Raw genomic sequence first — 13,292 nt, 5'->3', positions numbered from 1 at the left:
TTTTCCCCATGGTGATATGAAGCATTAGGAGTAATAATAATGATAGCACTGTATATATTGTACATATATTGCAATGTATATATTGCAAAAAGACCTTTCTATATGTTATCTTTGACCTTGGAGAATGCTGGTATGGGGTTATGTCCTATCTTGCCACAGATTCCTTTATCTAGACAGATGCTCCTAGAAGTACATCAAGTAGCCTGGGATGAAGGGCGGCATTTTTTTGGTCTGCCCCAAAGTGCTCTTGGACAAGAGTTAGGATAATAATGCTGTTTCCAGAAGTAGGTCTGAATCACCTAAAGACCATGGAACAGATCCAGCCTCTCTAGGATTCTCCAGACAGATCCACAACCTGGGCCCAGCATCCTAATGAAAACTCTTAATGACCTTGGACCCAATTTAGTCTTTTTTGGGTGTGATGAAGGACCCTCCATTCCTCAGTGGAAATTTGCCTGGTTGCTAACCACATTGGATATGCACCTAAGATTATAAAGATTTCCACTGGAGACAATCACCAGCCAGGGAAAGAAGGCTGCATTTACAATTAGAGGAGCTAAGAAACCTATGTGACCTTGGACAGACCACTTGAATTCCTCATCTGTAAAGTGCAAGGGTTGGCTCAGATGGGCTCAGTGGACCTCTAAAGTTCCTTCTGGCTCTAAATCTGTGACTCAATGACACATTTCAGCTTTTTTGATTCGGTGATACTGGGCTCTTGACTGTTCTGTGAACATGATAATCCCTATCTTAGCTCTGGGAATTTTCTGTCACCGCCTCCCATACCTGAAGTGGCCAATTTACTCAGCGTGTTGACTTCCCTGACTCAATTTAGTCTCAATTAAAGAAAAAGTCTTTAGTCTCAACTAAAGTCCCATCCTTTACAAGAAACCGAGCAACCTCTCTTAATTCTAGTGCCTTCCTCCTATTAATTATTTCCTATTTACTCCATATGTAGTCTGCTTTAAATATATTTGTTGGCATGTTGCCTCTTCCATTAGATTATAAGCTGTTTGAGGGGCAGCTTTTTGCCTCTTTTTGTATCCCCAGTGCTTAGCACAATGCTTGGCACATAGGTATTAAGAATTCACTGTCCATGCTGCACTCCCCCCACCTCCATGCTGTGCTGTTGGATGCTCTTCCTCTGGCCCCTGCCCAGACTCTACACCATAGCTGGGGCTTCAGCACAACCTCAGCTGAGTCATCAGGAAGAGGGTTTGAGTCAGAAAGCACACAACTCTCAAGAGAACTTCTTGTGCCAAATTAGAGAGGAAGCTAGACTAAAGTAAGTTTGTCACATTTTATCATTGTAGCTCTGTTGTTAGAAGCTATATTTATCATTGTGATTTCCCCTTTCTTTGGTTTTCAGTTCACAAAACATGAATTGGCTTGGCACCATCTATAAATGGGCATTGTAGCTGTAGACTGGATTTCCAGCAGACGCAGCCCCTTAGTTATCAAATGAATATGTACTAGGTACCATATTAGGTACTGGGGGATAACAAAGCAGGGCACAAAAGAGTCCCAGCTCATAGCTGAATGGGGGAGAAAATAGGCAAACCATCATGTTTGCATGATTTAGTGACTTACCCAGGGTCACACAGCTAGTAAGTGTCTGAGGCTGGGTTAGAACTCAGGACTTCTTGACTCTAAGAACAAGATGTAAATAGGACAGACAAATTGCAGATATTCTCAGAGGGAAGATGCTGAGCCTATGTCCTGATAGCGTCCTGCCATTTTTTAATTGACTGAAGCCAACCCAGGTAGTGCAGTGGATAGAGCTGGATTGGGAGTCAAGAATACCTAAATTCAGATCTGGTCTCACACACTCACCAGGTATGTGACCCTTGGCAAGTCATTTCAACGCTGTTTGCCTCAGTTCCTTCATCAGTAAAGTGAGGATAAGAATAGTATCTACTTCCCAAGGTGGTTGTGAGGATCAAATGAGATAATATTTGTAAGGTATTTAGCACAGTGCCCAGCTCATAAGTAGGTGCTGTAGAAATGTTCAATTTATTATTTGTTCCCCTTCCCTGCAGCCATTGCTGCTGGACTCTGGGGTGTAGCTTGGGCTCAGTTTCCTCTCTGCATAAGGGAGATTCTGTTTTGGCAGGGCAACAAAAATCCCTGGACGAAGAGAGTAGATTGTGGTTTAAGATATGGGATGACACAGACAGCAGAAGTGAGAGGAGGGCAGGGTGAAGAAGATGTAGCAGGGAAGGGGCCACTATGACTTTCTGCTTCTTGTCCTTTATGTTTTTTCCTGGAAGGTACATGCTCTCCTTGCCATTAGGACACACATACACATACAAACATACATATATAAGAGTACACATTCTACAAGAACATGCTCCTTTGCCCTCTCCTGCTTTAACAGCCCCCTTACATCCCCCTCAGCTCTGTGGCATCCCCAGGATCTAGAACACACTCTGTCTCTCCTGCTGCATCATCACTTTCAAACGTTCGGTGGGATGGTTACAGCTTTTTCCTCTTCAGACATCCCACAACCTGTTCACATGTGCTGCACTCTCCCCTCCCCTCCTCCCGTGTGGCCATTTACTTAACTGCAAGCAGCTCTTGGCTCAACTTTGGAGGCTGACCCCCTGCCTCCAAGCCACTCACAAGCCATCTACAGTACCTCATCCTGTGCACCTCATCCTTGTCGGTTTCCAAAACAACACAGGGGAAAAATAAAATCACTCAAAAGCTAAGAAAGTAAGTTTATTCTAAGGTGACTTTAAACTGGTCATAAGACCACAGATTTAGAGCTGAAAGAGACGTTACCAGCTGTTGAATATAATTCTCCCATTTTACTTATGAGAAAACTGAGACTGAGAGAAGTTTATTTATTTACCCAGTCACACAGCTGGTAAGTGTCTGGAGCAGGGTTAGAATTCAGGGCTTCCTGACTCCAGGCCCACCACTCTATATCCGTTGTGTTACCTACATGACAATTCCAGAAGGAGGGCCCTTTTAGCCTTTTCTACCAGTTTCTATAATTAATGAGCATAGGAGCAAAATAATAATTTATTTTTAAGAATTAGAATTATTATTTGAATAACATCATTAATAATTCAAGCTGTACTGAAGCCAGTTGGTTACCATGGATAGTATCATCACCCACAATCACCCAGGCATAATAGTGATCTATTAAAAAAGCACCACCACAAACCCACCCATAAATTAAGAACAGTGTTTTTTAATAGATGTCAACATAACAGATATTCATAATCTCCAAACCTTGTGGAACCAAAAAACCTTCCCAATTGATGCCTAGCAGAAGAAGTCAAAGTCCTTTGAGGACAGCACAAGGGGTCCCTCATTTCCACCATCTCTCCACTGCTGCTGCAATTGTCCTCAAGGTGTTTTCAGTGACCCTACAGAAGATAACCTTCTAGCCAACACTAGTATTCATGGCACCTATGGATGCTGTGCTTGTAGTATCCAACTACAAAAAGTAGCTGACTTGTCCACTCTGCAGTAGTATGCAGGACATGAAATAGAAAAGTATAGTAGCAGGAAAGCCATTTGTCTGAAGATAGTTTTTGTCTTAATCTCAGTGTAAAAGAAGATCATGAAATTATTGTTATTATCACTAACAATAACAGTAATAGGTATTGACTCATGGTGGGTAGAGAATTGGCCTTTGAGACAGAAGGTCTTGGATTCAAATCCTGTCTCTGTCACATACTGACTTTGTGACCCTGAGAAAGTCGCTTTACCCTTTCACTTATCAAAGGCTCTAAGTTGCCAAGTGCCTTCTGATCTTTATCAGTAGAGGAAGCTCCACACCAAGAGGGAAAGGAGAGAACAGGTAGTTATTAAATGCCTGCTGTGTGCTGAGTGGGGGAAATGAGTAAGCATTTCTATGACTCCTACTATATTCCAGGCACTAATGTGAAGCACTTTCGAAATATTATCTCCCTCCATTCTCACAACAAGCCTGCAAATTAGGTGCCGTTATTATTCCCATTGTACAGTTGAGGAAGGTGGAGGCTAAGTGACTTGCTCAGAGTTACACAACCAGTAAGTATCTGAGGCTGGATTTGAACTCAGGTTTTCGTGATTTCTGTTCATCATGTCACTTACCTACCTTAAGTGCTTTACCAGTATGATCTCATTGATTGTAGGAGCCCTCTACACAAATGAAATCATAGATTCCAACAGATATAACAATGATAATACTGGCAGAGACCTACCTTGGTATAGTGGTAAGAACACTGGCCCTGGAGGTACAGGAGAACTAAATTTAAATCCTGCCTCTCACATTCCCTAGCTGTGTGATCATGGTCAAAACGATTAATCATAAGAGCCCTCAATTTCTCCCTCTATAAAATACTAATAACCTCTGTGATACTTTCCTCACAGGGCTGTTGTGAGAGTCAGTGAGAAAATGTCTGTCCATTTTTTTTGCAAACCTTAAAGCACCATGCACATACCAACCATTATTTTATTAGGAGCAATCCAACTTTCCCATTTTAGAGATGAAGAAATTGAGATCTAGAAAGGGTCAGGTGACTTGGCAAAGTCCCATAAGTAGTAAGCAGGAGGGCCAGAATTCACAGCCAGGTCTTTGAATGTCAGATCTAGTCCTCTTTCCTCTCTACCACACTCCTTCTAGCAAATGACAAATCCCACTGATTTCAGTACGTGGCCACTGCCATGGGGACATTAAGACAATTCTTTGTTAACTAGAGGCTGATGATTCTGTCCCCTAGGGATCTGCTAGGTCTTCATCCCATTCTGTGATAGTTTTACTGCTAATTCAAGCCACCAGTCTGGGCAAGGAAATGGATGGAAGTGAAGATGACAAGCCTCCATTTTTCAGCTACCCAGCATGCCTAGTGAGAGACAGAATGGCTGAACCTGTTGCCAGCACTGAATTCCAGAGTCCATGGTGCTCGTTGGCTCCTAGATTGTAAGACCTGGAAGGAAACTTCTAGATCTTCAACTAGTGCAACTCCCCCCTGCCATTTTACACAGGAGAAAACCAAGATTCAAACTGGTGAATGAAGTGACTTGTCTTCCTTGACTCCCACTGAAATCTTTCATTTTTTTTTAAAGGAACACTTCATTCTCTCTGACACCTAAAACTCCTTTACCTTCCCTCCTGTGAGTAGCATTGGCATTCTCTTTGAGTAGTAATAACTGTCCCTTGGCCATGACAGAAATCCACATGTGCTGCTTTCTATGAGGGATTGTAGCAGAGGCTTCCCTATTCTTTATACTAGTTGGAAGTGAAATCTCAGGCCTTTATAATTCTTAACTCCCCTAGAGAACTCTTGTGGAACACTGTTTGTCAGGGGTGGTCTTCAGCTCTTAGCTCTTACTCTGCTCACTTCATTAGCACACCCTAACCTTGCTAGGACCTTGCTAGGTACACTCAACTTACTCTGGGTTGTTATCCTTTCTGCAGGGAGTTTGGTGATTGACTCACAGCCTTTCTCTCTTTCCTTCCTCCCTCCTGCCCTCATTCTAGGCACTTCTACATCCATATTGATGCTCCCTCAAACACCCCGATCTCCAAGTTTTCCATCCAACCCATGTTTCCCCATCCTCACAAAAGCCCTCACTTGATCCATCCAGATATACAAGCTTTCCTCTTGCATTTCTCCTTCCTTAAATGGCTAAAATCCTCGAGAAAGTTGTGATTTAGGTTCTTTTGCTTCCTTTTCTCTAATTAACTCTATAGTCTGGCTTCCAGCTCATCATTGGACTGAAACTGCTCTCTCCAAATTTACCCATGATCCCTTAATTGCTAAATCAAATATCCTTTACTCAGTTCTCCTCCTTCTTGACCTCTCTGCAACCTTTGACTTTATGGGTCACCTTAATATTCTCATCTTTCTAGGTTGTTCTGCTTCACTGTTCCTATTCTGGACCTTTACCCTGGTCGTTCCTACTAGACCTGGGTGTGCACAGAACCCCTGCCCTGAGCCCAATTTCTTCTTCCACTAGATTATTTTGCTTGGCGGTCTCATCAGTTCCCGTGGATTTAATGATCTTCTCTACGTAGGTGATTCTTAGACTTATTTATCTGGTCCTAAGGTCTCTCCTGAGTGCCAGTCTTACATTTTCAATAGCCTGTTGGACATCTTGAACTGAATATGTTCTTAGATATCTTAAATTCAACAGATCCAAAACTGAACTCATTATCTTCTCCCCTCACCCAAAAAACAGACGAGAAACCAAAACCTTCCCATCTTCCTAGCTTCCCTATTACCATGCAGGACCCTACTATCTTCTCAGACATCCAAGCTCACCACCTAGGTGTCGTCCTTAACTCCTCACTCTCACCCCCCATATCTAATCTGTTGCCAAGGCTCGTTGATTTTATCTTACCCATCTCTCTCATTGGCCCCTTTTCTCATTACAGCATGTCTAGACTACTGCAGTAACCTGTTGGTGGTTTAACTGCTTCAAGTCTCTCCCAACTGAAGTCCACTCTCTACTCAGCCTCCAAATTGATTTTCCTAAAACACAAGCCTGATCTTATCTCCCCCTTACTCAATCATCTCCAGTATCCCCCTATTACCTCAAGGATCAAATAGAAAATCCTTCATTTTGCTTTTAAAGCCCTTTAGGACCTAGCCCCTTCTTCCTTTTTCAGTCTTCTTATCCTACTCCTTCACATACTGGGATTCAGACCCAGGTCCTCAGTTTCCAAGTCTGGTCCTTTTTCTACTGCACTGTGCTTCCTCTAAATGGTAATCATTTACAATTAAATAGAATTTTGTTGTTTGCCACAGACCTTCTGCGTGACTACCCTGTGAAGTAGGAAGCATAAGTACTATCATCCTAGTTTGCAGAAGAGGAAACTGAAGCTTAAGGATGTAAAAAAAATTGCTTCACGTCTAGGCAGTAAAATGGCTTATTGCATAGAGTTCTGGACCTGGAGTCAGGAAGACCAGAGTTCAAATGGGTCCTCTTACACTTACTAGCTGTGTGACCCTAGGCAAGTCACTTAACCTCTGCCTGCCTATAAAATGGAGCTACCTCCCAGAGCTGCTGGGAGGATAGAATGAGTCAGTATTTGTAAAGCTCTTTGTAAACCTTAACGAACTATATACATATTATACATATTAGTAATAATAAATGATAGAACAGAGCACCCAAACCTGGCTGTCTGCCACCAAGTCCCATGTACTTTCTGCTGTATACAACAAGTTGTAAACAAATGCTCTCAGGCTTCTCATCACCCATTCAGCAGAAGACCAGAAATATTCCGGAATTTGAAGGAAGGAAAGTTTGGGAATGGGGTAGGTGTAGCATCTCTCTCCTTTCCTTGCAAAGGTTCAAAGCATTTATTTGCATTTACTAAATCCTTACAGAGGGACTGTCATCTGCTCTGTTTCATCTATAGGCCTATTAGCCAGCAAGAAATACTGTTTTAAATCAACATATTTATTTGAGCAAAATTCCATGACAACAAACTAGAGACTCCCCTCCTAGAATCCCTGGATTCTTTCAAGGGTCATCTCAGGTGCCATCTACTCCTGTCACTTCTGATGTTACTTTGTATTTATTCATCTTTGTATCTCCCTCCACCCCAAGAGAATAGAAGCTCCTTGAGGCCAGGGACTGGGTTTTGTTTTCTTTGTTTGTTTTGTCTATGTATCTCCAAATCCCAGCACTTTGTCAAGAGCAGTGGAGACATGTAATGTTTGTTTAATTGAATTGCATCTATTATAAAAGGATTCACTATTAGATAAGAAAATGTTACTTTGTAACCCATATTGAAGGATGGTACTTTCTTGTTATCAACTGAGTTATCAACTGAGTAAGATCCAAATCCTTTTGCCTGGCATTCAAAGCTTCCCTCATTCTGGAATCTAGCAAACGGCTGTGCATACAGCAAGTATTGAACACAAGTCGGTTAAGTTAATCGAACAGAATTTTGGAAGTTATTCACATGAACTTGTATTTTCTAGGATGACTGAACAAAAGATGAGCTCCAACGCCTGTCAATGGAGAGATAGAAACATCTTTAGAAAGCCACTGCCTTCTGTTTGAGTGTTTTCTTCATGGAGAAATGTATTACTGCTAAAACAATGGCTCTTCTCTTCTTAAACACAAACATTAATCTGGAATTAGGATATACTTTTTTAAAAAGTGCACTTGGAGCATACTGAAATCACCTACCTCACAGTGTTAAAGTCTCTTGAGGCTGTTTTCATCCATGAAGTAGCTCTAGAAGAACCAGCCACCGCCATCACCAACCTGGCCCAGGAAGAAGAAATAGTGAGCCACAGTCAGCACCAGCAAGCTGTTTGCTAAAGAACAAATTGTTTTTATTCAGTGTGTTCAAGCTGGGACCTTTGGAAAACAGGGACATGGGTTTTCCCTTCTTTTTTTTTTTTTCTTTTGGAAGATCCTTTAAGGAAAGTTACAGGTAGGAAGGGATATTTACTACTGATGACATTTTGCGTTACTGAGTCCTATGTACTGTTGTAGCTAGTTAGCCTGTCAGGGAATTCCCCCAAAAGCCAACATGCCTGTTTGAAACTGCAGAAAGATTCTTAGACTTGCAACTGTGACTGCTCTATAGGAAAGCACTAAAGGAAAATTTTTATATATTTACTGTATATATATATATTGTGTGTACAAAAACTTTATTTTAAAAATTTTTTACATTATATATACTTTATTTAAAAAAAATTTAATCCTGAGGCAGCTACGGCAGAGCACGAGGCTTGGAGACAGAAAGACCTAAATTCAAATCCAGCCTTGGACATTTCTTAATTGTGTGACCCTGGGCAGGTCACTTAACCTCTGATTACCTGACATAGTGATCCATTGGAAAATGGTAAATGGCAATGGTAAATTGATCCATTGGAAAATGGTAAATGGTTAATGGCAAATCATAATTAAATTCACAAATGAAATTCATGTTTTACAAAACACGATAAATAAAACTATGAATTAAGAGTGTAATAGCAAAAATGCCTAGTATAACCAAACTGAACCATCAAAGATGAAGATTGAGTATGTTCTGTCACAGTCAATATTTGGTGAATTAAATCTTGAGTTCAAGTCCTGTGTTTGAGGCATAATGACTCTCTGACCTGGGGCCAGTCACTTAGTGTCTCTGCACCACAAGAAAATTATTTTTTTGGGGGAGGGAGGAATGATTAGGGTTAAGTGACTTGCCCAGGGTCACACAGCTGGATTTGAACACAGGTCCTCCTGACTCCCTTCCAGCAGGTTGGTTCTGCTGCCACCATGGCCACTGACACATCCACAGCTGGGATTCTTGGTACGGTAATGGCAGCCTGACAGAGTCCAGCATTGAAGACCTTGGGGCAGTCAGCGGTATATAGCCTTTGACCAAACTTAATGAAAGGGCTTATTCTGTGAAGTTTGGATTCAGTAAAAAAGGTTTCATCCAAGGACCTAGAAGGCCATAGGTTCTCCACCCCTGATGTAGTATACTTATGTGTAACTCAAAAAAATACATACAAAGTAATTCTGTTATTGCCAGAATCAGGAAGTGTTCTTTTGGCCTGATAAGACTCCAGGTAGCCATTAGGGAATCCCCTGACTTTGAAAACTCAAATGTTGGTGCTTCTCTCTCTGGTAATTATGTTTATATGCAATAGGCAGAGAGTTGGATGTGTCTGTTGACCTGGTATGTATGTATTGCTTATGATTAGACAGAAGCCCTGTCTGTTGGTCTTTATTTCTTTGCTTATATTTTCGCTGTTGGTATATGTAATGAAAGGAGATTTTTGACCCCCTCAAAAGTTGCCCTCAGTAAATGTTTCTTGACTGACTGTGTGCCTTGATTCCTCATGGTGAAGACTATTGTGTCATGACCAAAGAATGTTCGAGAATCATTGCTGTATCCAGACAATAAAAGGCATGAGGGTGAAGAACACTGTATTTGTGTTCTGGGGACTTGAATTTTGAATCCCACGCCTGCAACTTACTGTGTGATCTTGGGTGAGTCACCTGATGTCCTTGGATCTCATCTATAACATGAAGGAGTCATACTGGTTGACCTCTAAAGTTCCTTCCATTTCTAAATTTATGATTCTAAGTCTGTTGCAAGGTATAAGGTTATGGGAGCAAAGAAGAATTCCAGAAAAGCTAGTAACATTTGAGAGCCCCTCAGCTCAAGGGATCGTGGAAGAGCCCCTAAAAGAGGTTTAACCTAAGTTAAAGCTCAAGGGATGAAAGGCAGAAGTAAAGAGTGTATTCTAGACCTTATGGAGATTTTTTTGAGTAGATCTTGTTATAGTGGGGAAAGTGGTGGTTTTAGAGTCAAAAGACTTGGATTCAGATCCTGCCATAGATACTTACCATCTGTCTAACTGTCGGTAAGTCATTGGACTTATTTGAGCTTTCCTCCTTCTCCATCCCAAGCACCCAATAATAATGTTATATTTGTATTATATATTAATGTATACTATGAAGTCCATCCCAGGAATCCAATAATAATATTATAATTATATAATATGTTAATATAGCAGACCTGTACAACCTGCAGCCCGTCAAAAGATTTGGGGCCTCTACATTTTTCATGGGCCGCCCAAAATCATTCGGTGTGCTTCAAGCAGCCCACAGGCTCCAGGTTGTAAAGGCCTGTAATATAAAATATATTATCCAACCTAGGCATCTAATAATATTATAATTACATAGTATGTTGTTCGGCCTTGAGGCCGAAGGGCTGCCCGAGTCTTACCTTTCACCTGTCGCAGGTCTTCGGTGGCCAAACTGGATAAACGTGTTGAGAGAAGAGACTTTCCAGAGTCGAACAAGGGTTAGGCTTTATTCAGGGTCTTGGTTACATGTGCAGGGTGAATTCTTCCTCAGGAGAGAGGAATCCTCCTCCTCCCAAGGAGGCAAAGATTGTACAGCAAGAGAATGGGAGTGGGAGAGGGGAGGGACCTTCTGCCCTCTAAGGGCCCCTCAGCTCGAAGAGCGCCTTCAGGCTTTCCTGACCCTACTTAAGCTCTCCTGCCACATAGTTTGCACCTGAATACCGTGCCTGCTCTCAGCCTTTAGCTAGTCAACAACAGGTGTGCTCAGACAATGGGTTAATCTCAAGGGTGGGATGCTCTCCCCAGCAAGTTTCCCACGGAGAAGAGGCGGAAATGCACGAGATAGCCCGTGTCTCACGCCTCAATTCCCAGCTGTTCCCTGGGGGGCCTCATGAGAACTCTGAGGTTTAGAAGTCCTCACCTTTACCTGCTGCCCAAGACTGTCCACATGAAACTGAGCTTACACCCCCAACAGTATGTTACTATATAATCTCACCCATCCCAGGCATCCAATAATAATGTTATAATTATAAAATATGTTCCTATATAATGTTATAATAATAATTCCAGAAGACCAATGACGAAGCATGCCATGCCCTCCCCCCAACAGAGATGATAGACTCAGGATGCATAATTAGGCTTTTGTTGTTGTTGTTATGACCAATAAAGGAATTTGGTTTTCATGACTGCATATTTGTTACAAGGGTTTTGTTCTTTCTTTTTTCTTTTTCAATGGTAAAGAGAGGTGGGAAAGAGAATATTTTTAATTGGAAAAAAATAAAATCAAGTTCAAGCATTCCCCAGTATCATTGGTGCTCTGGGTTAGGGGCCTGATGGCTGAAGCAAACCTTACCATCTTTCTGCTTCTCTGTGGAGCTTCTGTGGCAGTGAGGTTGCTGTGTGGTGCTATGTTAGATTACATCTAAAGCAGCCCTTCCCTCCATGGTGTGTTCCCTGTAACCTTTCCCAAGTGATTGCAGTGGGAATGTTTTGTTAGCCATGGGCAAGGCTGAAGTATACCTAGTGCCCTGGTGCTGAATTCTGTACAGTTTTACTAGTACCTCCATGGGCTGTCCATCATTCCTCCCTTAACTCCAGGTTTCAGTAGTCACATCCTTTCCAGAGTGTCTGCTCACCTGGTTGTGCAACGGACTCTGTGAATCCTCCCCTCCCATTCTCAGACATCTACACTGATTGTAGTATTTGGCCCAAGCTATAACTGTTGACCTCAGGAGGACCTGAGTTCAAATCTCACCTCAGACACTTGACACTCCCTAGCTGTGTGACCTTGGGCAATTCACTTAACCCCAGTTGCCTCATCCTGGGTCATCTCCAGTCATCCTGATGAATATCTGGTCACTGGATTCAGATGGCTCTGGAGGAGAAGTGAGGCTGGTGACCTGAACAGCCCTCCCTCCCTCAAAACAAAGTCAAGTGCAGGTCATGTCATTATTTCCCTGATGGCATGGTCTTCCGTAAGGAAGGGCGAACATACACACACACACACACACACACACACACACACACACACACACACAATTGTTGACCTCCAGCTCAAATTTCTCCAGTTGATTAGCTCACACCTGTATAGAAATGGGGCTGAAGTCTGAAGGCATTCCAGTTGGGGCTTCATACAAAAGGCAGCATCTACTCTGCCCTGGGGCTGGGCATGGAGTGTAGCAGGCCAGGGGAAAGTTCATAAATACAATCAATCTAACCCTTTTCCTTAAGGAATCTGACCCCTCCCCCCTCCTCCTTTGCGGATCTCCATTGGGGAGCCAGCTGCCATAGGAATTAATCTTTAATAGGGCCAGGTGAAAATAACTCACTGTTAGCCACCTGGAAAAAGGACGAAGGACAGTCTCCATTTGGAGTCTTTTCTAGATGTAGCTGATTCTGTGAAAAGTAAATGTTCAGAGGTCTACAAGCCTAGGGAATTCAACTGCAGAGACTGGGTGGGCTCTGGCCCCATTAGATCATACCTTTGGGAGGCATCACTCCACTTACCAGGTTTCCATGTGAGTTTCTCCTGCCAACCCCCTCCCCAAATTTACCAAACAACAACAAAGCACTAACCCAATGTTTAAATATTAAAATAATTAAATATTTCCTTTTTTGGACAGAGAGTCCAATCAGAATTCAGAGGAGGGAGTCAGTACAGTGGAGAGAACACCGATTTAGAGTCAGTGACCTGGGTTCAAATTCTTCTTCTAACTCTTACCATCTGTACAGGTCTTTGGACAAGATACTTGCCATTCTTGGGCTATAGTTCCTTTATCTACAAAATGTGAGGTTTGGACTAAGTGGTTCCTTAGGTCCCCTCAGCTCTAGATGCATAAAGAACATGGCATGGTTTAAAACTTCATTGATTTCTTCTGGGCTTTCCTGACTCAGTAGTAAATCCCACTCCCTCTAAGCCTACAATGGCTGGGTCTGTTTTTCTCTCTGGGCCTCCTGTTCGATACATTCAACCTCTGGTCAAAACTTGCCCTTGCTCACCAGCAAGCAAGGGCTTTACAAATAATATCC

The 13,292-nt window shown here is 42.3% G+C and overlaps 1 protein-coding gene across 2 annotated transcripts in view; it reads left to right on the top strand.

The window, feature by feature from the left end:
- Positions 1-9,880, top strand: part of CD58 (CD58 molecule) — an 81,064-nt gene extending 71,184 nt beyond the window's left edge. Inside the window, exon 6 of one of the 2 annotated variants that reach the window (XM_072644460.1) lies at positions 7,932-9,880. In XM_072644460.1, coding sequence (XP_072500561.1) covers positions 7,932-7,936 — 5 coding nt within the window. In that variant the 3' untranslated portion in view covers positions 7,937-9,880. The remainder of the gene's footprint in view (positions 1-7,931) is intronic. The other variant, XM_072644461.1, reaches the window with a different exon arrangement.
- The last annotated feature ends 3,412 nt before the right edge of the window (positions 9,881-13,292 follow it).

This window comes from Notamacropus eugenii, chromosome 2 (assembly GCF_028372415.1).
Source record: "Notamacropus eugenii isolate mMacEug1 chromosome 2, mMacEug1.pri_v2, whole genome shotgun sequence".
Taxonomy (NCBI): domain Eukaryota; kingdom Metazoa; phylum Chordata; class Mammalia; order Diprotodontia; family Macropodidae; genus Notamacropus; species Notamacropus eugenii.
This window is presented reverse-complemented; position numbering and strand designations above follow the sequence as displayed.